General features: G+C 38.6%; 1 protein-coding gene across 2 annotated transcripts in view; it reads left to right on the top strand.

Moving 5' to 3' along the window:
* Nucleotides 1-26,271, top strand: part of LOC127422800 (suppressor APC domain-containing protein 2-like) — a 58,977-nt gene that overhangs the window by 19,777 nt on the left and 12,929 nt on the right. For both annotated transcript variants that reach the window (XM_051666583.1, XM_051666591.1), the window contains exon 2: nt 25,322-25,449. In XM_051666583.1, the coding sequence (XP_051522543.1) occupies nt 25,322-25,449 (128 nt within the window). The remainder of the gene's footprint in view (nt 1-25,321; nt 25,450-26,271) is intronic.

Raw genomic sequence — 26,271 nt, 5'->3', positions numbered from 1 at the left:
CTGTTTATGGGAATTTTTGACCATTCTTTCAGAAGCACATTTGTGAGGTCAGACACTGATGTTGGATGAGAAGGCCTGGCTCGCAGTCTTCACTCTAATTCATCCCAAAGGTGCTCTATCGGGTTGAGGTCAGGTCTCTGTGCAGGCCAGTCAAGTTCTTCCACACCAAACTCGCTCATCCATGTCTTTATGGACCTTGCTTTGTGCACTGGTGCGCAGTCATGTTGGAACAGGAAGGGGCCATCCCCAAACTGTTCCCACAAAGTTGGGAGCATGGAATTGTCCAAAATCTCTTGGTATGCTGAAGCATTCAGAGTTCCTTTTACTGGAACTAAGGGGCCAAGCCCAGCTCCTGAAAAACAACCCCACACCATAATCCCCCCTCCACCAAACTTCACAATTGGCACAATGCAGTCAGACAAGTACTGTTCTTCTGGCAACCGCCAAACCCAGACTCGTCCATCAGATTGCCAGATGGAGAAGCGTGATTCGTCACTCCAGAGAACGCGTCTCCACTGCTCTAGAGTCCAGTGGCGGCGTGCTTTACACCACTGCATCCGACGCTTTGCATTGCACTTGGTGATGTATGGCTTGGATGCAACTGCTCGGCCATGGAAACCCATTCCATGAAGCTCTCTACGCACTGTTCTTGAGCTAATCTGAAGGCCACATGACTGTAGCGATTGACTCTGCAGAAAGTTGACGACCTCTGCGCACTATGCGCCTCAGCATCCTCTGACCCCGCTCTGTCATTTTATGTGGCCTACCACTTCGTGGCTGAGTAGCTGTCATTCCCAGTCGCTTCCACTTTGTTATAATACCACTGACAGTTGACTCTGGAATATTTAGTAACGAGGAAATTTCATGACTGGACTTGTTGCACAAGTGGCATCCTATCACAGTACCACTCTCGAATTCACTGAGCTCCTGAGAGCGGCCCATTCTTTCACAAATGTTTGTAGAAGCAGTCTGCATGCCTAGGTGCTTCATTTTATACACCTGTGGCCATGGAAGTGATTGGAACACCTGAATTCAATTATTTGGATGGGTGAGCGTATACTTTTGGCAATATAGTGTATATATATATATATATATATATATATATATATATATATATATATATATATATATATATATATATATATATATATATATATATTTTTCATGATGAGCGCTTTTCTCGGCCCAGTACCAGGCCTCTCCGAGTGCAAGAGGTTCATATTATTTTTTACACTTGATTCTTTCTAATCACCCCTCAGACTGTATATACATGATAATACTGCCAGTCAACTTGTCATGCAGGTGAACTGAAATAGTTTGAAGTGTCTTGAATGTTTTCTTTCTCGTTGAGCAAAACAACATAAACTTTGGCTTCACTGATGCAGCATGTAAAGAAATCTGTTTTATTTTTTTTATCTACTCACTAGAGAACTCGATTGCTTGGCTTTTTTGTTTTGCAAACTTGTCAAGTGGTTAGTTCTTCTTCTCACCCGTGATGGGCGGAGGGCGGACAAGCTCAAAGGTGCGTTGAGCCACCTACCGTACCAGGGTAAAATTGCTTGTCGATCAGTGCCACCAATTGTAAAGGCGTGAAAGTGCTAACGGCAAACATTCGCATTGCTTTCTATGTGAAAGTTCATTCGTTGGCGATTAGTTTTTTTAGAAGAAGATGATGATTTAAATCAGCGCTTCCATCCAGGGCTCTGATGCTGATTGAAATGGCCAAATTCTCGTGTGACATTTCTTCTTCTGTTGTAACTAAGCATCACTTCCGAATTCTCTTGAACTCGCAGATGCACTTACGTCACGCTTTGCGTCAGCTGCTGGCAGGAAGCGTTTTTTAAAAGTTAATAACGTTTTAATTATCGATTTATTTTTTACACAAACGTATCGATTTGCTTCAGAAGACATTCATTGATTGACTGGAGTCATGCGGATTACTTTTATGCTGCCTAAATATGACTTTTGGTCCATCAAAGTGATAGCACCCATGTACTTCCATTATAAGAACCAGAATTAGTGTTCTGCTGAAATAAGAAAGTCATACACATCTGGGATGGCATCAGGGTAAGTGAAATAAGAGAATTTTAATTTTTGGGTGAACTATTCCTTTAAACTGAGAGAGTCAAGTTGTTTTATTTGTATAGCGCTTTCACAAGACACATTGTTTCAAAGCAGCTTTACAGAAAATCATGCATTAACAGAAAATGAAACTGTAATATCTATAATGTCTTAGAGTCATCATTGTGTAGTTTGATTAAATATGATTGTAAATTGAGTATAAAAATAGAAAATTAAATAATAATTATATTTAGAACTTCAGTGAGCAAGCTGATGGTGACTGTGGCAAGGAACACAAAACTCCATAAGATGTTGATTATTGGAGAAAAATAACCTTGGGAGAAATCATACTCACTGTGGGGGCTAGTTCCCCTCTGGCTAAACAGCATGAATATAATGCCAAAATTAGTTATTTGTGTGCAGTTAAAGTCATGGCTTAAATGAGTAAAAATTTGTAAACTAAGTAAGTGTTAAGGGCCAGTGTTTAAACAGAGATTTTGTATGAACTGTAAGATTAATGACTAATGTCTTTAAAGTCCATTTTGGATTAATGGAAGTTTACAGAAGTTTACATACACCTTAGACAAATACATTTAAACTCAAGTGTTTTACAATTCCTGACATTTAATCATAGAAAACATTCCCTGTCTTAGGTCAGTTAGGATCACTACTTTATTTTAAGAATGTGAAATGTCAGAATAATAGTAGAGAGAATTATTTATTTCAGCTTTTATTTCTTTCACCACATTCACAGTGGGTCAGAAGTTTACATACATTTTGTTAGTATTTGGTAGCATTGCCTTTAAATTGTTTAACTTGGGTCAAACATTTTGGGTATCCTTCCACAAGCTTCTCACAATAAGTTGCTGGAATTTTGGCCCATTCCTCCAGACAGAACTGGTGTAACTGAGTCAGGTTTGTAAGCCTCCTTGCTTGCACACGCTTTTTCAGTTCTGCCCACAAATTTTCTATCGGATTGAGGTCAGGGCTTTGTGATGGCCACTCCAATACCTTGACTTTGTTGTCCTTAAGCCATTTTGCCACAACTTTGGAGGGATGCTTGGGGTCATTGTCCATTTTGAAGACCCATTTGCGATCGAGCTTTAACTTCCTGGCTGACGTCTTGAGATGCTGCTTTAATATATCCACATAATTTTCCTTCCTTATGATGCCATCTATTTTGTGAAGTCCACCAGTCCCTCTTGCAGCAAAGCACCCCCACAACATGATGCCGCCACCCCCATGCTTCATGGTTGGGATGGTGTTCTTCGGCTTGCAAGCCTCACCCTTTTTCCTCCAAACATAACGATGGTCATTATGGCCAAATAGTTCAATTTTTGTTTCATTAGACTAGAGGACATTTCTCCAAAAAGTAAGATCTTTGTCCCCATGTGCACTTGCAATCTGTAGTCTGGCTTTTTTATGGTGGTTTTGGAGCAGTGGCTTCTTCCTTGCTGAGCAGCCTTTCAGGTTATGTTGATACAGGACTCGTTTTACTGTGGATATAGATACTTGTCTACCTGTTTCCTCCAGCATCTTCACAAGGTCCTTTGCTGTTGTTCTGGGATTGATTTGCACTTTTCGCACCAAATTACGCTCATCTCTAGGAGAAAGAATGCGTCTCCTTCCTGAGTGGTATGATGGCTGCGTGGTCCTATGGTGTTTATACTTGCGTATTTTTTTGGCTGATTTCTTTTGATTTTCCCACGATGTCAAGTAAAGAGGCACTGAGTTTGAAGGTAGGCCTTAAAATACATCCACAGGTACACCTCCAATTCAGTACACCTCCAATAAGAAACTAATTGCTAGTTGTCTAAAGTCTTGACATCATTTTCTGGAATTTTCCAAGCTGCTTAAAGGCACAGTTAACTTAGTGTATGTAAATTTCTGACCCACTGAAATTGTGATATAGTCAATTAAAAGTGAAACAATCTGTCTGTAAACAATTGTTGGAAAAATTACCTGTGTCATGCACAAAGTAGATGTCCAAAACAACTTGCCAAAACTATAGTTTGCTAATATTAAATCTGTGGAGTGGCTAAAAAATAAGCTTTAATGACTTCAACATAAGTGTATGTAAACTTCTGACTTCAACTGTAGATGCTAAAATACTAAAATAAAGTACTAAAATAAAAAAGAATTAAGGATAACAGTGCTTCTGCAGTATCGGTAGTACCGAGCACCGACTCAATCCGGTACCAGCACGCAATATGACTGACACAAGACTTAAATTCTCATAGGCTTATTTTGAAAGCGTGCTCTATTACTCCTTTTACACTGAAATGGACAATTAATCCAAGTGGCATGTCCTAGTGTGATCTATTAAACTGCTGAAGTCTGCAATCTTAGCGTGGATGAGCTGCGTTCTTCAAATGAATATATAAATCTGACTATTAACAGGACAGAATTTTGCAATCTTAGTGAACGTGATGGAATATAGCATGGTAGAAGGTAGGGGTGGGCGATATAGTGGTAGACATGATAAATTGTTAGAAATTTGCCAACATTTTGAATTATCGTCTCTATCGCGGTAACGCAAAATTGCCACCAGAGAAATGTGTACAGCACAACATGCATGCATTACACACTCTATCGGATAAATGGAGGAAGGTGGAGCGACTGCTCGTTCCTCAAATTCATTTGAATGAGAAGATGAGAGGAGATTATGAAGGAAAAAGTGCATCCTCCGCGGTGTGAAATTGGTTTGGCTTTAAAATAACGCAATACTGAGCAGAAAACAGCGATTTGCCTGGTTTGTGCATTGTGTATGTCGATATATCCATGTGCGCCTATATATCAGTGGTCAAGTCTTCACGTGAGACTGATAGAAATAATGAAACACAGTTTTTCACTGACAGCCGCACGTGTCATTAGATGAAAAGCTTGTCTAGAATGCGAGAAAAAATGACACTGAATCCACTTCTGCGGCATGAAATTTCATTTGAGCCACCGTCAATGCAAATTCAATTACATTCATCCCGCGCTCTAAACATGCCTCCCATCCAAACATGTGCAGCTGTGTTTTGTACGAGTGTCTTAAAGTCATTCTAGTCCCTTAATTTGTGCTCCTGTGACAGAAAAAGCGCAGATCACTCCCGTTACTCATTCTGGTTTCTCTCTATGTCAAATGGGTTTTTAAAATACACATCAAAACCCTTTCTGTTCGAAAATTCTGTTCGAATGATGTTTGATATCAGAAAACAAACCATCCATACCATATTTCCCCTCAGATAGTTTATATTTTCTTTATATAGATTACTAAAAACACTAAGGGCCTAATTATGTGTATTATTTATGGATAATTCTTTTATTTATGTTATTTTACTTTTTGCATTGCTTTGAGAAGATGTTAAGTTTCTTGAGGAAAGTTATAACAATAATCAAAACAACAACATCAATAAAAAGAAGAAAATTGGTGCACATAATCAGACTGAAATGTGGCATTTATTTTGTATTTTTTTACTTTGACTATGTTTGTCAAGTTCAAAATAAAGAGAAAATTATATAAAATGAAGAAGTTTTCATTTTTAAAGTATTTAATTCACTGACTGGATTACTCAAAATTACACATTGTGACATGGCTTAATATATAATACAATTTTATTGATTTTTCAGAAAAATTTAACTATATCGTGATATAAAATTACTCTTATCGTGATATAGGATTTTGGTCATATCTCCCACCCCAGTAGAAGGTCACTTAAGTACTATGGAGCTAGACCATTCAGATCTTTGTATGTAGTTAAAATAATTTTTTAATTAATATGAAATTTAACAGGTAGCCAATGTAAGGATGATAAAATGGGGCTAATATGATCATATTTCTTGGTTCTTGTCAGCACTCTGGCAGCTGCATTTTGAACCAATTGAAGTTTATTTATTGAACTTGCTGGACATCCTCCCAGTAATGCATTAAAATAATCTAGTCTTGAGGTCATGAACACATGAATTCGTTTTTCGGCATCAGCAACAGAGAGCATGTGTCATAACTTAGCAATATTTCTGAGGTGGAAGAATGCTGTTCTACATACACTGGAAATTTGATTTTCAAAGGACAGATTGCTATCAAATATAACACCTAAGTTCTTCGCTGTTGAAGATGATGTAACAGTACATCCATCGAGAGACAAATGATATTTTAGCGGCTTATTTTTAGAGGTTTTTAGTCCAATATTTAGTACCTCTGTATTTTCAGAATTGAGTAGAAGGAAATTTCTGGCCATACAATCTTTGATTTCATTGATACACTCTGCTAATTTGGAGAATTGTGAAATTTCGTTGGGTTTAGAAGAAATATAAAGTTGGGTATCATTGGCAAAACAGTGGAAACTTATTCCACGATTCCTGATAATATCTCCTAGGGGAAGCATATATAAGGAGAAAAGCAGAGGCCCTAAAACTGATCCCTGTGGCACTCCATACTTAACTTTTGTTTGATTTGACAATTCCTCGTTTACACATACAAAGTGGTAGCGGTCTGATAATTAGGACCTAATCCATGCTAATGCAAGTCCACTAATACCAACATAATTATCCAGCCTATTCAAGAGAATGTTGTGAAGGCAGAACTAAGATCTAAAAGCACTAGAACAGAAATGTAGCCGCGATCAGATGATAAGAGCAAGTCATTTGTAACTCTGATAAGTGCAGTCTCTGTACTGTGATGGGGCCTAAATCCTGACTGAAATTGTTATTATATACTATTTCTCTGTAGAAATGAACATAGTTGGGAGGACACTACATTTTCTAGTGTTTTCGACATAAACGGGAGATTTGAAATCGGTCTATAATTAGCCAGTTCTCCTGGATCAAGTTGTGGCTTCTTAATAAGCGGTTTGATAACTGCCATTTTAAAGTTTCTTGGGACATGTCCTAAGAATAGCGAGGAGTTAATAATATTAAGAAGAGGTTCTGAGATTACAGGGAATACCTCTAAGAGCTTAGTTGGTATTGGATCTAACATACATGATGTGGCTTTTGACTTTTTGCTAAGTTTTGTTAGCTCTTCATGAACTATGACAGTGAAGGATTGAAGTTGCTCGTGAGGAAAATTATGAGACACTGTTTTCTGAGGTACTGTGACAGTTGATTGCATAATTCCAATTTTATTTCTGATTATTTCTATTTTATCAGTAAAAGAATTAATGAAGTCATTACTATTGTGCTTCAAAAGAATATCTGGTTCAGTTGAGGCTTTACCAATTTAGCCACAGTACTGAATAAACACCTAGGATTGTTGTGGTTATTTTCTAAAATAGTTTGCTAAAATGTGCTGACCTGGCAGCTTTTAGTGCCTGTCTGTAGCTACAAACACTATCCTTCCATGCATCGCGAAATACCTCTAATTTTGTATTCTTCACTTGTGCTCCATTTTCCAAGCTGCTCTCTTGAGAGCATGAGTGTGATCATTGTACCATGGTGCGGGGCTTTTTTCTTTAATTTTCTTTTACTGAAGGGGGCCGACACTATCATGAGTGCTAGAGAAGTCTATATTTATATTTTCTGTTATTACATCAAGTTCTTCTAGACATTTTGGCTTACTGAGTATGTGAGACAATTCTGGAAGATTATTAGTGAAGCTATCTTTAGTGTGAGAGTGTGCCTGTGTCCTGAACAGTGCTATAAAGTAGGGTTAAGGGATATGGCCAAAAATATTTTTTTACATATCGTTCAATATTGATATTTATCACAATATACATTTCATACCATGAATGGGGAAGGAAATGCATTCTACACGTTTTATTGACCTAAAGAATTAATGTAAACATAATTTGTTTGTTTACAGGTAAGCTCCACAGGTTAAGCTACCTTTTTTGTTCAGGAAGTATAATCAGTTTAGGATTCCTACATAAACATGTGTCACAAAATTAGCGGCTATGACAGTGCTATGGATCATGAAACCATGTTTTACTAAATATTACATAAATGTGGAGAGTCGCGTGGAGCCATGCGAGGTTCGGATGCGTGAACAGCGAGCTCTGCGCACTTTGCTAGTTTAAATACGTTTTGTGTCATAAACCGGTGAGATTTGATACACCCTGTTCCATAACTGTTCTATGAAGACAATATGTCAAAGAATTCAAAATCTGGAGACATTAAAAGACACTTGCATGCTCAAGCTGAAGCCCCTGAGCATCAGGCCGAAAGCCCGGGACTCCATTTGGCCAGTGAGGTGAAAGAGATTCAGCGTCAACTGTTGAACATGTCGGCAATGCTGATGAAGGTCGTTGCTGACTTGGAGGATCTTGCTATAATATGTTGATCGATCACTGCCATAGAGACGAAATTCACTGTGTTGGTTACAAGAGTGGTTGATGTTGAGAAACGGATTGATTATTTGGAGTTATCGGAGAAGGAATTAGCTGCTAACCCGCTAGCGACCAAGGCGGACTTGAAAGGCATCTGGGAAAAGTTGGAAGACCTTGAGAATCGAAACTGGTGAAACAACGTCTGAATTGTTGGAATTCCTGAGGACGAAGAATGCCAAGGTATGGTGAAATTCCTAGACAAGCTCTTTCCGAGTCTGCTCGACATAACAGGCCATAAGCTGGAAATCGAGCAAGCTCACAGAGTTCCGGCTTGGAGATCTGCGGAGGGAGACAGGCCCCCGATCAATTCTGGCCAAATTTCTGAGATCATCTGATAAAGATCTCGTGTTACGTAAGGCGAGGAGTAAAGGAAGGCTTTCTTGGAAGAATCACAGCATTTTCTTGTTCCCAGACTTTGCGAATTCGACAAGAGAGAAACATGATAGATTCAAGGAATGCAAGAAACAGATACTAAGGATGGCCGTGAAATATTTACATGCCCACAGCAAGCAATGTCCTTCATAAAGTCAATGACTGAGGAAGTTATTTGTGGTTCTCATGTTACAGCCGAGTGGGCCTGGCTCACTGAACATTCACTTGACTGTTCGAGGACTGAGCGCCTTTTTTGTTTCTTTTTGTGCTGGTTCCGCCTAGTGGCTGGAGTTTGTTTTGTGGAATAACACTCCTTTGGGACAGTTTGTGGATGAATCTGCATGTTCTTTGTGTTTATGCCTCCTATTGGCTGGAGTTTGTTTTGTTGAATATTTCTTGCAGAACATTGGAGTGAGTAGGACAGTTGTTGCAGTCATGTAACAGCCGAGTGGGCCTGACTCGCTGAACATTCACTTAACTGTTTGAGGAACTGTGTGCCTATTTTGTTTCTTTTTGTGCTGGTTCCGCCTAGCGGCTGGAGTTTGTTTTGTGGAATAACACACCTTCAGGACAGTTTGTGGATGAATCTGTACATTCTTTGTGCTTATGCCTCCTATTGGCTGGAGTTTGTTTTATAGATTATTTTCTGTTGTGTAATTCTGTCTCACAAAATGCTGTCACAGTGACTCTGCGTACATGGACTGTTTGAGTTTAGGGATGGACACCTGTTGGCACTGTTGTGCACGGGGTTAATGCGCACGTTTTTCTTTTTTCTTTTTTTTTTGTTCGGGGGGATGCTCGGGGTTTGATTGTTGCACTAATGTTGGAATGTGGTTGTTATAATTTTATTTTTAAAACACAATCTATTTTTTCTAATATGTCAAAATGTCAAATGTTAATATGAGTGGATTGTCTCTCTCCACGTGGAATGTGAATGGGTTGGGGCACCCCATAAAAAGAAGGAAGGTTATTTCTTTTCTTAAATGTAAGAAAAATGATATAGTGTTTCTTCAAGAAATGCATCTTTCCCCACAGGAAGCTGAGAATTTTGGGAAGATATGGGGTGGACATGTTCTTTTTAGTGCTGGCTCAAGTAAGAGCAGGGGAGTCATTACATTGATAAGTATGCATCTACAATTCAGATGTTTCAAACAGATTAAAGACAAATTAGAAAGAGTTATTATTGTTTTAGGAGAAATTCAGGGGCTAAGGTTGATTTTGGCTAATATTTACGCACATAACGCTGATGATCAGGGCTTTTTGATAGATTTTGAAGGGATGTTGCAAGCCGCTGGCACCCCTCATGATATAATATTGGGAGGAGACTTTAATCTACTAAAATGGACTAAGTCTTTCAAAGCAAAAGTGTGTAAGACCCTAGAGCAACAGTGACGCTTCAAAGGATGTGTAAAAATCTTGGTCTTACAGATATTTTTTATATATATATCTAAGTCCCTCATTTCATCTGTTGTTGATTGTTCAGTTGGAAACATTTTAGTTTCAGATCACGCCCTGGTGAGTTTAGTGGTGCTGCAACATACAGAGAAAAACAAATCATATAGTTGGTGCTTAAATATATCCTTTTTGCAAAATCCTGAATTCCAACAAATGCTAAAGGCTGAAATCAATGTTTATATGGAGACTAACTGGTCCTCAGTATCCTCTGTGGGCGTGGCTTGGGAGGCACTTATGGTGGTTCTTAGGGGTCGGATCATACAGTATGCCTCATTCATAAAAAAATTCAAAGCACAAGAACTCCGAATGTCGTCTGATGGCCTCAGAGACTTGACCCGACTGAAATACAGATATAATACTGTTTTGTCGTGGAAGGTGGAGTTTTGGCTATTCAGGGCAAGACAGTCATATTTTGAGTCGGGGGACAAAGTAGGGAAGCTTTTGGCTAGATATATAAAGCAGAGATAGTCTTTTTCTACCATTCCCTCAGTGAAATCTGCTGGTGGTGAAATATTTACCTCAGCCATTGATATTAATAATGCTTTTAAAGAATTCTATCTTGATCTCTATAGTTCCACGTCTTCATCTACTGATGAAGACATTAGAAACTTTGTGGAACCATTAGAACTCTCTAAACTGATGACTGAGCAAAACAATTCTCTTGATTCTGAGATAACATTGGAGGAGCTTGGCGAGGTAATTAAGACCTTGCCTACAGGCAAGGCTCCAGAGCCAGATGGCTTTGCTGCTGAATTATTTAGATCTTAATCTACAGAACTGGCTCCACTTTTGCTAGAAGTTTATACGGAACCATTAAAGAATGGAAAGCTTCCGCCAACCATGACACAAGCCCGGATCAGTCTGATTCTTAAAAAGGGCAAAGATCCAAGTGAGTGTAAGAGTTACCATCCAATTTCCCTGATCCAGCTAGACGTAAAAATATTGTCAAAAATTCTGGCTAACTGATTAAGTTATGACATCTCTTATACATATAGATCAGGTGGGTTTATTCGGGGCCGCAGCTCTTCTGATAACATTAGGAGTTTCATCAATATTATGTGGTAAGTGGAGAATGATCAGACTCCGGTCGCGGCCATCTCACTTGATGCTGAAAAGGCTTTGTTATGGTAGAATGGGATTATCTTATTAAGAATTTAGAAATATACGGGTTCGGGAATACTTTTATTGGATGGATTAAGTTACTTTATAGACACCCGGTAGTGGCGGTACAAACAAATGGATTAATTTCAGATTATTTTACTCTGGATAGGGGCACCCCATTATTGTTCTGTCTTGCCCTGGAACCATTAGCAGCCACGATAAGAAGGGAAGATGATTTTCCAGGAGTGGTTGCAGGAGGTGTGGCGCGTAAACTTTTGCTTTACGCAGATGATATTTTATTATTCGTCTCCGACCCCACTAGATCTGTGCCTTGCCTCCATAGAATTATTAATTCCTTCAGTTGGTCTAAATCCGAAGCTTTAGCTCTGACAGCGTACTGCCCAGTAACGGCTTTCGAGCCGGGTGCCTTCCAGTGGCCCAAATATGGCATTAATATTTGGGCATTTTATTCCAAGCAAATTTGTCTGATTTAGTTAGAGTTAATTTTGACCCTTTAATAAAAAGGTTTTCGAGATATGTGGGCAGGTGGGCTTCATTACATTTATCTCTGATTGGGAGGTTTATTTATTAAAATGAATTGTATTCCAAAATGTAACTACCTGTTACAATGTCTCCCTGTAGATGTCCCCCTCTCTTATTTCAAGCGATTTGATAGCATAACGAAATCCTTCATTTGGAATGGTAAATGTCCTAGATTACATTTTAATAAGTTACATAGGCCGATTGACAAAGGTGGGCTAGGCCTACCCAAGATCAGAGGTGGGAAGGGTAGACAAAAACTGTACTCAAGTAAAAGTACAATTACTTTAAAAAAATTTAACAAAAAATTACTCAAGTAGAAGAAAAAGTACTTAAATAATTACTTGAGTAAGAGTAGGAAAGTATCCAATTAAGAGTACTCGTGTAGTGAGTAACTCGTTACTTTAACAAATGACATAATGGATGTTAACTCCCCTATATTCCATTACATAATACACATTTAACATGTATTACAGAATTATTATTATTATTAATGGAAATTCTGTCATCATTCACCATCATGTTGTTCCAAACCTGTATGACTTTCTTTCTTCCACGCAACACATAAGGATATATTAGACAGAATGTTTGCCTGAGTCACTATTTACTTTCAGTGAATGTGTTTTTTTTCTCCATATTTTGAAAGTGAATGGTGACCAAGACTGTCAGTCCCTAACATTCCGTCTAACATATTTTGTGTTCCACATAATACAAAGGGTCACACGTGTTTGGAACAACATGAGGGTAGGTAAATGATGACAGAATATTAAATTATGGCTGAGCTATCACTTTAAAGGGATAGTTCACCCAAAAATGAAAATTCTCTCATCATTTACTCACCCTCATGCCATCCCAGATATGTATGTCTTCCTTTCTTCTGCAGAACACAAATTAATATTTTTAGAAGAATATTTTAGCTCTGTAGGCCAAAATGTTGATGCTCCAAAAAGCATGTAAAGGCAGCATAAAAGTAATCCATAAGACTCCAGTAGTTAAAGCCATATCTTCAGAAGTGATATGATAGGTGTGGGTGAGAAACAGATCAATATTTGTCATTTTTTGCTAGAATTGTTTTTTGAATCGCCAAAAACACAAGAAGAAGAATGTGAAAGTGATCTGTTTCTCTGTTTCTCATCTACACCTATCACATCGCTTCTGAAGATACTTATTTAACCACTGGAGTCTTATGGATTTCTTTTATGCTGACTTATGTGATTTTGATTAGCTTTAAAATGTTGCCACCCATTCACTTGCATTGTATGGACCTACAGAGCTGAAAAATTCTTCTAAAAATTGCCATTTGAGTTCAGCAGATGAAAGAAAGTCATACATATCTGGGGTGGCATGAGGGTGAGTAAATAATGAGAATTACAATGTTTGGGTGAACTACCCTTTAAGGGCTCTTGTCAGATCTGGATTAATTTGTCAATAAGAAGAGAGGTTTGGAAACATTTCTAATAATTATTACGGTGAAAACGTTAAAATGTCCCACAAGGACATTATATATAATGCTAAAATATAAACCAAAGCAAGATCATGCTTTATTAATGCCTACTTTCGCTATTTCACAGCTTTTAAAGTCCTGTGTGGATACTTATTTCAGTGTAGTTACAGATTTCAGTGTTGAAATAATTTAGATCATTAGTTCTGTACAGCAGTACCACCGCTCTCTAAATGCAGAGTACACAGCCTAGTGCGTAGGGCACCAACCCCGGTCGTGGAACACTTGCTATGTCTGAAACCGCCCCTATCCACTATATAGTGCACTATTTCGAGTGTCGCCATTTTGTAGGAGTGTCTGAATCCTGAGTGAGCCATTCGTTCCCTACTTTTGTTCACTCATTCTTACCCACAATGCACTCTAATTTCGGGTGTACATTTGATGTACACTTGACAATGGTTAATTGCCCAAACTCCACCAAGGGGAAGACGTGCCAGCTGGGTGTTTACTGCTTCCTTCACTCCTGCAATGTTTTATTTCATGCTGAATGTATTAAATTACTTTTTGACAAATCATTTCTTGATTAAAATAACATATTAACATATAGAGAGGCAAAACATACAGATACATTTTAAAATGTACTCTTTATTTGATAAAATGTGTTTACTCTTTATATTAACGTACAGTATATATTCAAAATGACAAACTGATCGAATATTTATTGTATTAATATATTATTTAATAAGAATATCAAGTAAGGCCCAAGTATTTTAAAAGTTCATATGTGACGTTGTTTCTGTGACAGCCCCAGAGCTCAGACACTCAGTGTATATGTCAGCATCCGAATTCACTCACTCATTTCGTTCACTCACTGCTGAGATATAGTGCACTAACCAACATTCACTATATAGGAAATAGTTAATGATTTCGGACACAGCCACTCTCTTCGCCATATGATCGCCTCGTGCCCACACATCTCTTATGCGCGTGCCTCTTGCCCCCGCTGTGCACGTACAGAAATGCTGTCTGTTCGCACTCCAGTTGTCAATCACGTGAACGGCAGAGCAAAAGGCATTTACACTGAACTTGGATGTTTACATGGATTTATAAAGTTAATACGCCCGAAATACTGCAATAGTTTCCAATAAATGTATAAATACTGCTCATGACACGCGGGGACAAAACGCACTTATATATTGCTGCACTGATTTAAAAATGTACACTTAAAAACTGATGTCATAAGAGCCCAGTTACATTATCACCCTGAAAATGACAATCTCATTACACAGAAAAGCCCGTGTTATCATTAGAGCCACAGCTTACCTCGACGTGCTGCCTTAAATTGAAGCTGAGATTTTAATCTTGAAATATCTGCTTGTCTTGGTGTTAAATGAAGGCATTGCATGACGAAACTATTCTTTTTTTCACTGTGCAGAGCAAAGAAAGTGTTTCACTTTGAAGAGTTTGATGCTGCAGCATTGATGACTTGAGTGACAGTCTCTCACACACACACACACACACACACATATGCTCACAGTGACATCACCGTTTAGCAGTCAAAGGCTGTTTGGCACAACGGAGAAACATGATACCTGACAAGACCTACATACCTCTCCTAGTGCAGCATTTCTTACAGTATGGGTTGCGACCCAAACTGGGTCACATAGCCATACATGTTGGTCGTGATGAATTTTAACAAATCCACAATATTATTTGATAGGCACGCACTCTCTCCACGAGATCAAGTGAGGCGGAAGCCTCCGCAGCACACGAAAAAGCCGCAAAAATTCAGAACAAGACGAAAAACAACTTCCGCTCTCGTAAAAGTCCCATTTAATAATCTCTCAATAAATTACACATTAACTACAAATAAACCCAGTAATGTAACGACGGGAATGCCGGCCATTGTAAAGAAGTAAAAGTAAAAAAAAAAAAATCATTAGAAATTTACTTGAGTGAGAGTAAAAGGTACCCACTTTTAAACCTACTCTAAAAGTAATTTTTTTTTTTTTCAAAATTGTTACTCAAGTAAATGTAACAGAATAAATGTAGCACGTTACTACCCACCTCTGCCCAAGATTTTGTTTTATTATTATGCATTCAGTCTCAGACATTTGGCTCATGTGTCGCTTCCACCTGAGAGAGCCCCTCCCTGGTTTTGTATTGAACAGGAAGTTCTTGCTCCTATTTCACCATTGCAAAGCCTTTCTATCAAACTAATTGGAGAAGTTAAGTTACACCCCGTTATCTCGCATTTGCACTCGATATGGACAAAAGTGCCCAGTGTTTAATTCGGACATTTATTTAAATGTTGCCTTGAGCATATGATTGAACCCTAAATATGTATATGTATTGATAAGTCCCCTTTCTGCTGGTCAGAGTGGATTGTGAGGGGGGTTACTACACTCGGTGAGATATTTTGGTTCAACATTTTGGGATTCCCAGATGTCAGTTCTATAGGTATTTACAGCTGCGCCACCTGCTCTATATTGTTTTTGGGAGTAGCACACACCCCCCCTAAAGAGGCAGATACTCTGGGAGAGGTGATTACTGCTTTTGGAAAAGGTCATGAGGCATCAGTGTATTACTCCCTGCTAATTCAGAGTCTGGGCGACGGAGGTTTAACTTCTATCAAGAGAATATGGGAGAAAGATTTAAACTTGATATTGGAGGAGGGAGTGTGGGCTAGGATTCTAAAAAACGTGCGCCTTATGCAGTTCAAGATTTTACATCGATTCTGTTGGACCCCCTCTAGATTGTAAAGGCTTGGTCTGAAAGACGCACCCACCTGCTGGCAATGCCAATCAGAAGATGGAGACACAGCCCATGTTTTTTGAGGGTGTGTTAAGAGTTTTGGTTGAAGGTTCAGAGTTGTATGTGTGATGTTTTGGGCACTCGATGTTTTACTTTGCCCCAGACTCTGTATTTTGGGTGATGGGGTGGTCATAAATTTGGGGGATAAATACATAAAAAATTGGGTTCTGACCAGTATCATGATTACCAGGGAAATTATTTTAAGGGGATGGAAGTCGGATGGAGCGCCCTCATTTCCGGAGTGGTGTGCAGAGATGGGGAGGGTGGCAGCTTTCGAGGAGGTGGCAAGTAGAAGGCTGGGGTTTTGGGACTTGTTTGTTAGGAAATGGGGCAAACATTTAGTGTTTTTGGGAGACTCTCGGGGAGGGGATGTGGAGAGAGAAGTTTAGTTTAATTATGTATGTTTATTATATTTTCTTTATTGTTTTCTTTTGTGTGTGTGTGTGTGTGTGTGTGTGTGTGTGTATTATGATATGTGACCACAGGGGTGTTCGTTGGGAGTCAGGGTGGGGTTGGTGATTGGGGAGGGATATTAGTGGGGGTTAAATGTTGATTCGATGTGTATGTGTTGTGTTTTTCTTTATTGTGTATTTGTGAATCGAAAAAAAAAAAATAGTACATTAATGCACTGTCAGTGCTGTCTTGTTCGGTACACAACGATATCATATAGCCGGATAGCTAGCTAGCTAGCGGCCACTTAGCCTAATTACTGGTTTACATGAACAAGCTTTTCTCATGCTCTCATGAATGCTTAAAGGGGTCATGACATATTCCTTTTTATAACTGTATTATCTTCTCTGAGGTTCAATGATAATCAGTCCTAATTTAGTAATATGTGATCATTTTCCACCCAGTCTCTGGCCCTCAGTCTGAAACGCTCGGTTTGGTCTAAGCGCCTCCTTAAATCTTCAACATAAACGCCCACTGTTTTGATTGTCTAACATTGTGCAGCCCCTCAAATACAGCCATATTTGAAACTTAATCGGAACAGAATGAACAAACTTTACATTATAAAACAAAATTTCAGGGTTTACACATAACGCACATCCAACACATTGAAGCTGAATATATTTAACAGTTTACTCAAGCAAAGCAGCGTCATAAACTATCAAATTTTTTGGTTAAAAATTAACAAATTGCTATTATTGATTGAGTACATAAACAATCAGTGTTCAAAACAATGTCCTCACCTTACCCCGATTCACTACTGTAAGCCAATAAAAATGATTTCTATTTTGAGCTGTTGGGTTTGATTTGGCGCAAAATCGCTGGCTTGTGGCGTTCATCCTTGCGTCATTACGTCATGTCCACACACACAGGAAAGAAGGACCGGCTGTCTCATGTTCCGGCTGGAGAAGCTCAGTTCAGTCACACTCACACAGTTCAAGACAGCATTGTCTTGACAGCACTCACAGTCTAGATGGATGTTTTTCTGTTATTTGTTTGGTGAAGTTGTTTACCTGCTACAATGCTTGGATATGTTTTCTGGTAGGGATGTTGAAGCTTATATTGCTTGTCATGCAATCGAACATTTCTCATGTGTTAACTGATTGCAATGTATCTATGTTGTCTGGTTAAGTTACTGTGACATTTTTAATATGTATGGCTTCTGAAACTGACTTCTTGTAATTGTTATATTGCATATTTAAGCACATTATTTTTATGTTTAATAAAGTATATTTTATCCCCATCATTACTGAATCCTCGCTTTATGTTTTTAGTTTGTGGGGTTATTGTGTGCATTGCATAAACATGCTATTGTAGTAACTGAGGCTGTACAACATAGTGTAAAAATAATAAAGTCTTCTATTGAACTTTTATCAGCCATATCAAGAGATAAACCTCTTAAATTGAAAATTGTAGTACAATTCAAACATTAATGTAGATAAAACACTTGAGTAATCATATTAATATATACTGGTGGTGGCTGAGGAGAGTCCCCTGTTCTCTATTTAAAAGTGCTTTGAGTGTAGTGTCATAAAAGCGATTTTAAGTGTAAAATGTATTCAAATATGTCAATAAGAGTGTTGTTTATCTTCATCAAAGCAAGTCATATTTCCGTTTCAAATGTTTAATTGTATAACATAATATCAACATAAAGATAGCAGGTTATGACTCCGGCTCCAGTCATGATTACACACAGACGATGTCCAGGTGGCTCTAATTGGGAGATTCATCCGCCAGAAAAGCAGTGCCAGAACATGACTGACCTAATGTATTCTTCTGCAAATTGCTAGCAATTTTAAGTTTCAACCACAGATGTCACTAGAGAGCACAATGTTACATAGTTCAGCTTTAAAAATAGTTCAGATGGGTCCCTTTTGGTGTTCAGGATTAGTTAGGCCACACCTGTTTTTCCTGTTCTCTCTCTCTGGGAGGGACCAAGAGTGCCATGATGTAAAGTAGGCACTTATGATTTGTCGCAGTAGAGGCAGTCATGAATTAATGGGCCCCTTAGTGGCGTTGGGAAGTCGAGGAAGTAGAGAACGAGGCCCAGATAGCTGTAGTAATAACTGTCAGATAATGAAATGCCTTAACACAGAAAAAAACTATTTTTATTAAACATAAATACAAATAGTTAATACAAATAAACCTGTTTAACAGAACATACACATATAACAACTATCAACACTACTGAATCACTACACTATGCGGCCGACTCCCATCTCATACTCCCATCTTTTAACACCCAAAAGAAGCATCCCCTCATTAACTTAAAAGGTGACTAGTTTGTATCCCTAAAGTACTTTGCTTTATTGACCTCTGCTCCTCCATGGTTAATATAATTCTTTCTTTTTTTTTAGTGAACCAGTCTTTCAGACTCATCTAAAAATTCTAATATTATTTGACTAACAACAAGACAAAAGTCCACAGGACATAACTGCACCATTTTAGTCTTAAGTTTGTACCACAGTGAGGTTGGCACCCCATTTCATGGGTTGTTCAACTTATTCTGCCCAGTGTTTACCTGGACTTAAAATTACAAAACTGTGTAACATGCTGTATTTGCTCTCTCTCTCTCTCTCTCTCTCTCTCTCTCTCTCTCTCTCTCTCTCTCTCTCTCTATATATATATATATATATATATATATATATATATATATATATATATATATACATTTTTTATGAATAAAACATTTCTAATTTAGACAGACTTACAGAAATCATTATTTTTAGACACACACAAAAAACATTTGAACTGAAATTAAACATTTGAACATGCACACAAAATAATGTTGAAATTGATCAAATCAGTTGCGTCCAGTTTGAACTTTTTTTGAACCAGATTTTTAACCCCAACAAACATGTACCATGGCCAAAAATACCACAGTGACTACAATTAATGTTACTAAAATGAAAATATATATAAACAAAATTGGTTGCAACTTATTAGTCAGGAAAAGATTGAAAGATTCTAAAATCTTTTTACACAGGTGATACCATTTAAAGTTTTATAGTAGGCCTAGTAACAATAATTGCAGTAACTATGATATTCTGGCAGAAACTATGGTTACCATGGTAAAAGGTTCATACATCAGTGAGTAATAGTTTTAACAGAACAGATAAAATGAATAAATAAGTGTCAGCTGACCATTTTTCATCATACTGATGTCTTTCTATTTATTTTGGTTTGAGCTATGAAAAATTAACTTTGACACAACGATACAAAGGGTTTTTTTGTAAGAAACTTGCTTATCCTACTTTGATAGTCAGTATACTCGCATATTTCTGCTGATCTTTACCGTTTCATAAATTTGTAACTATTTTCCTGGCTTACTTGATGAACTGTTTTTCATCTTGTTCTGAATTTTTGCGGCTTTTTCATGTGCATACGGAGGCTTCTGCCTCGCTTGATCTCGTGGAGAGAGTGCGTGTCTATCAAATAATATTACGGATTTGTTAAAATGCATCTCGACCAACATGTATGGCTATGTGACCCAGTTTGGGTCGCAAACTGTAAGAAATGCTGCACTAGGAGAGGTATGTAGGTCTTGTCAGGTATCATGTTTCTCCGTTGTGCCAAACAGCCTTTGACTGCTAAACGGTGATGTCACTGTGAGCATATGTGTGTGTGTGTGTGGTGGGGTCCCTTTCGTTTCATACCAGCCACCTTCAACTGCGCACAGTGTAGAAAGCGCGCAGCTGACTGGGGCTAGCAAGCGTTATGAATATTAATGAACTATGCCAAAGCAGCAGCGCTCATAATTTAGTAGCGGCGGTGCGCTGCTGCTGAACACATATAGAGGAAACACTGGACCTCTTATTCTCAGGTCAATGCATCTTTTTTAAAGGTTTTAGATATTTTTAAATATTTGTATTTTTAATATTATTTTCGACATTCTCAGATAACAATTTTAACGTAACTAAAGTAAATGTACGTTGCTAACATAAACGTACATTGTTTTAAAGGAGTTTTAGATATTTATATTGGAAAACAAGCCAAAACAAAAACAAATCAAAAACGTATTTTGTTGCGGTGTATAATGGGGTGAAGACTACCCTCTCTCACCTTTCTGTTCACTTCAATCCATCTTAAACTCACTCTTATTAATGAAGCTGCACATTGAAAATTTTCTTCACGATAAGAAATGCACAGTGACACATACACTATATTGCCAAAAGTATTCGCTCATCTGCCTTTAGACGCATATGAACTTAAGTGACATCCCATTCTTAATCCATAGGGTTTAATATGACGTCGGCCCACCCTTTGCAGCTATAACAGCTTCAACTCTTCTGGGAAGGCTTTCCACAAGGTTTAGGAGTGTGTTTATGGGAATTTTTGACAATTCTTTCAGAAGCGCATTTGTGAGGTCAGACACTGATGTTGGACGAGAAGGCCTGGCTCGCAGTCTTCACTCTAATTCATCCCAAAGGTGCTCTATCGGGTTGAGGTCAGGACTCTGTGCAGGCCAGTCAAGTTCTTTCACACCAAACTCGCTCATCCATGTCTTTATGGACCTTGCTTTGTGCAATGGTGCGCAGTCATGTTGGAACAGGAAGGGGCCATCCCCAAACTGTTCCCACAAAGTTGGGAGCATGGAATTGTCCAAAATCTCTTGGTATGCTGAAGCATTCAGAGTTCCTTTCACTGGAACTAAGGGGCCAAGCCCAGCTCCTGAAAAACAACCCCACACCATAATCCCCCTCCACCAAACTTCACAGTTGGCACAATGCAGTCAGACAAGTACCGTTCTCCTGGCAACCGCCAAACCCAGACTCGTCCATCAGATTGCCAGATGGAGAAGCATGATTCATCACTCCAGAGAACGCATCTCCACTGCTCTAGAGTCCAGTGGCGGCGTGCTTTACACCACTGCATCCGACGCTTTGCATTGCACTTGGTGATGTATGGCTTGGATGCAACTGCTCGGCCATGGAAACCCATTCCATGAAGCTCTCTACACACTGTTCTTGAGCTAATCTGAAGGCCACATGAACTTTGGAGGTCTGTAGCGATTGACTCTGCAGAAAGTTGGCGACCTCTGCGCACTATGCGCCTCAGCATCCGCTGACCCCGCTCTGTCATTTTACGTGGCCTTGGAGTTGCTGTCATTCCCAATCGCTTCCACTTTGTTATAATACCACTGACAGTTGACTGTGGAATATTTAGTAGCGAGGAAATTTCACGACTGGACTTGTTGCACAGGTGGCATCCTATCACAGTACCACGCTGGAATTCACTGAGCTCTGAGAGCGGCCCATTCTTTCACAAATGTTTGTAGAAGCAGTCTGCATGCCTAGGTGCTTCATTTTATACACCTGTGGCCATGGAAGTGATTGGAACACCTGAATTCAATTATTTGGATGGGTGAGCGAATACTCTTGGCAATATAGTGTATATTATGATTCAATAAGTCTCGAGTCATCATGTTATCATCTAGCTGTATTAAGCGTGTGCGCTCGAGGGATGAGCGTCCCCGTGACAGAGTGTGCATCAGTCGGGTGCAGTTTCAATCTCTCCCCCTTAGATCGGGACATTCACTCAACTCATAGAAGAGGCGCTGACCGCACAGAGAAATGGCAGTTTCGGAGTTTGTAGATATTTACATGATCTGCTTCTGTATTATTTGATCTTTAATAAAGCTATAACACATTAAATATAACTGCATGTAAGATGTAACACTGGGGTGTTTCCTTTAAAGAGCTCCGACTCTGCTTATTCCACAACAAGAGTGCTTCTGTATTGACTTATTTTGTATTTAGAGTGCATCTGGACTGTGATCGGTGTAATTCTTCCTCTCCTCAGTCAGTCGTGAACTGCAGTGCTGCTCTCACGCGTCATCATTAAGAGTTTAATGTGATCTCATGTTACGTTTAATGAGATCAAACGACTCTTCCACAACGAAATTTTTGCCGACAGTTTTTTTTTATTGTCGATAATGTCGACTAATCATTTTAGTCCTATATATGTCTAAAACAAATTTTTATATACCTTAGAAAGATGCAGTGCCAATAGTGTTGGAAATTAACGTGGACTCGGGGCAAAAATGCCACCGAAATTGACAAAAATATCCCTGAAATTCAAAATATGGGGGCAAAAATATGCCGACGCAACAAGTTCCCATGTTTTATTAATAATAAAATACAATTACATACATTGCGATTTTCTTTTGATTTTTCACTGAACATTTTTTTTTTTTTTTGCCGTCTAGTTCCTCACACCATTGCACACACAGGCGGGCTCTCCCTTCTATCAATCAGCATCAGTTCAGTATTGTACTCCCGCATTAAATTCCATAACCGTTCACCCCTCTTGTTCAAAATAAACTGTCCTAGCAGTTAACACTGTCGCTCACGGTGCTGTACAGTACTTACCTGCCCTGTCTCACCCACTAGAGGCCAAAAGTGTGCATGGATGTTATCTAAAGAAGGTATTAGAAATCACAAAATATAATGTAAACAAATGCTACAGTTTACTTAATAATTTCTCAATATGTTAAATAACAATAATGTTAATTAAGACTTTATTATTACAACTGTAATACATATACAGAACAAGCACTTTTAGTGTTTAAATCAATCATATCTCTCACTAAACACTGTGTGAAATGTTTATTTTTGCCTTATTTTATTCAGTTGGCATGTAGGAGTTGATAACAGTTTGCTTAATAATCTCATTCCAAATCTGGATAATTGCTGCAATATCATAGTGGATACATATTGTATTATATTAGTTTTGTACAGTATGTTAACTTAATAGCCAAAATACTTGGACATACGGGAATGAGAAGAAACCTGAAATAGGAATGTGTTTCAGACATTAATGTAATTTTCTCATTGTGTTGGTAGGAGCACAACTGCATGTGAGAGCTTGTTAGTGCTTGTCTTCATTATGAGCTCACCAGGCAAACCTGACTAGGTGTTTCTGGATAACAATAGATCTTAGCAAGGGTGAGGGACAGAGGTACAGTCTGTTTAATGTGTACTAAATGTTCTACATCCCACATGTCTCCCTTCTAGATGTCTTCCCCATGTTTTGTAAAATTATATTTTAAGAGTTTCAGAAATTGTAGGCTCTGTAAAACAATGGCTTTATGACCCAGCAGAAGCCTCTGCCAAGTGGTTGCTTCAGCAGTACACTGAACGAACATGCAAGCGGTAATCTACCATGGCCAACGCACACTGCTTTTCATCAAGGACTACTGGGCGAACAAAGTCTTTGGTTTATTGTCATCTTTGTATGTTTCAGAGCAATGAACAAAATAACAAGGTTCAAACCAGCCCGTCTGGCACCAACAATCGTGCCACGCTCCATCACATTTTTTCCCCATTCTGATGCTTCATGTGAACATTAACTGAAGCTCCTGACCCGTATCTGCATGATTTTATGCATTGCAATACTGCCACACAATTGGCTGATTAGATAATTGCATGAATAAGTAGGTGTACAGGTGTACCTAATAAAGTGCTCAGTGAATGTTTATCTACATGTCATTAAATTACAAATAATGATTTGGACTTACTTAGCATTTACAAGACAATGTAAATATAACAGATTTTGTTGTTGTTGTGATATGATAGATGTATTTGTTAACTTATTGTAACATTCATCACCTAAATCAAGTTGATAAGGTTCATAATTTGTCCTCCCCCAACTTTTCACATCGTTTCTATCCCTGACTACATTTGATATTGTCTTAATATAGCCAATATTAACATTTTAGTAATTAATAATGACAGTTCGTAATAAGCACGAGTCAGTAATTCACAGAGCTGGAGAATACTACTTTTAAAAGTATTATTGTGTTACTAATAATGAAAGTAATTATGTTGCATCGTTAATTTGTATGAAGATGTAGCCTGTTAATTTGAAGTATTGGTCTCTGCAGAACAATAATGTCCATTTCCCAATCTGTGGGTGTTTCTAAACCAGGATGGGCATTTTTTAACTATCCAATGATAGTAGGGGATCTCAGCATAGTAGGCACATCCTGTTAAGTGGTTAAAAAAATCACCTGTCCCAGTTTGAAAAAAGCCACTCATTGGGAAATGCCCATTTTTGTTCTGAAGAGACCCAAGTCTCGTTAATTATGCATTATTTTCGCTTTGAAAAGCGCCATTTGTCATTGTCATTTGGAAAGTGTCCTTTGTTTCCCAACCTTTTTTCCTTGAAGCCCAAAACCAGTGCAGTAGGCTCATCAGAAAAGTGTGGATGGTGTTAATCGGCTCTGTTCATGTGCCAGTGGATGATGGTCCCCTAAAGCCTCAAAAGCATTTAAATCCTCTTATTATTTGCACCTTTGTTCCTAAAGAACCATGTGTAAAATATCCACATTGTAAGGCGAGTGTTTTTCCCAGAGTTGTAGAGTGTATCTTCAGTCCACCAGGAAAATGGCTGTTCACTATTCTAAGCAATAGCAAAAGCCAGTGAGGTGGAGCACCCTCATGTGGCCATTTAACAAACTGCTGGAGGAGTTTTTACTCTGCCCAGATTGAAATTTACTTCATTTCATTTATGTATTTGGCAGACACTTTTATCCAAAGTGACTTACAGTGCATTCAAGGTACACATTGTGTCAGCTTGTGTGTTCCCTGGGAACTGAACCCATGTTCTTGGCATTGTTAGCACCATGCTCTACTAGTTGAGCTATAGAAACCCACCTACTTCATTTAGTTGCAACTTAAGTTTAGTAGGCTACAAATTTAATGGCTTTCTTTTTTTAAATTCAGTAGTTGCATATAATTCAACTGTTTCTCACATTCTGTCTCTTTCTATTTTTGGCAAGTTGAGAGTGTTGGTCTGCCTCAGTCACAGAGTGAAACTGCATCAGGGTTCATGAGGTCACGACGACACGGGAGGAGCCGAGATGAACAGAGACGCCACACCATCACAAACGGAGTGGATTATGGAATGGTAAAGAAATAACATTGCTATATTGACTTTCTGTATAAAGTCCCACCTGAACACCAGTGAATATGACATGAATGATCTATCATCTTCTCAGTAAAGGTGTACAGTGAGGCTGTTATCTCTTCCTGCTACTGTATTTGTTAGATTGGGATTATATATATATATATATATATTTAAGCAATATCACACGAGCAAGAGTGTGATATGGCCCTACATCAGCACTGCTATTATTCCGCCACAGGCAATCACAGCAGTGCTGATTTAGGGCCATATAGCACGATTGCGATTGTGATATTGCTTATATACAACTGTTCAATGAACTAAGAAAAACTACGGTCACAAAAAACGCATTTGTGCATGAAACTACTTTCTTATGCCATGGATCAGAATCTGCCATTGCTGGTTCAAACCAAATGATGCATCCAAGCCTTCGTTAGTAACTCAAAAATGTCACTTCAGAAATAGTATCACAGCTTGTGCTGTTTCTAACAAGTTATTGGATAAACAAGGATGGATGGATGTGTGTGTGTGTGTGTGAGTGAGAGAGTGTGTGTGTGTGTTAGAGAGAGAGAGAGACGGAGATTGTGCGATCACCTGTTGCCACTCCTAAGCAGAGATGCTGTCAGCTTTCTGATGATCAGCTTTCTCAGTGGTAAAATAGCCATTCAAGTGGGGGTATTCCTCTCTATTTCACGGTAGCCGGTGCGCAAGAGTCATTCACTATAGAAACCGCAATGTCCTCCGCCATTTTAAACAGTATGTATCCAATGTGGAAAGTCCAGTAAGAGGTAAGCGCATTGAGTTTGTGTAATTAATCAGTCTGTT

This window comes from Myxocyprinus asiaticus, chromosome 3 (assembly GCF_019703515.2).
Source record: "Myxocyprinus asiaticus isolate MX2 ecotype Aquarium Trade chromosome 3, UBuf_Myxa_2, whole genome shotgun sequence".
Taxonomy (NCBI): Eukaryota; Metazoa; Chordata; class Actinopteri; order Cypriniformes; family Catostomidae; genus Myxocyprinus; species Myxocyprinus asiaticus.
This window is presented reverse-complemented; position numbering and strand designations above follow the sequence as displayed.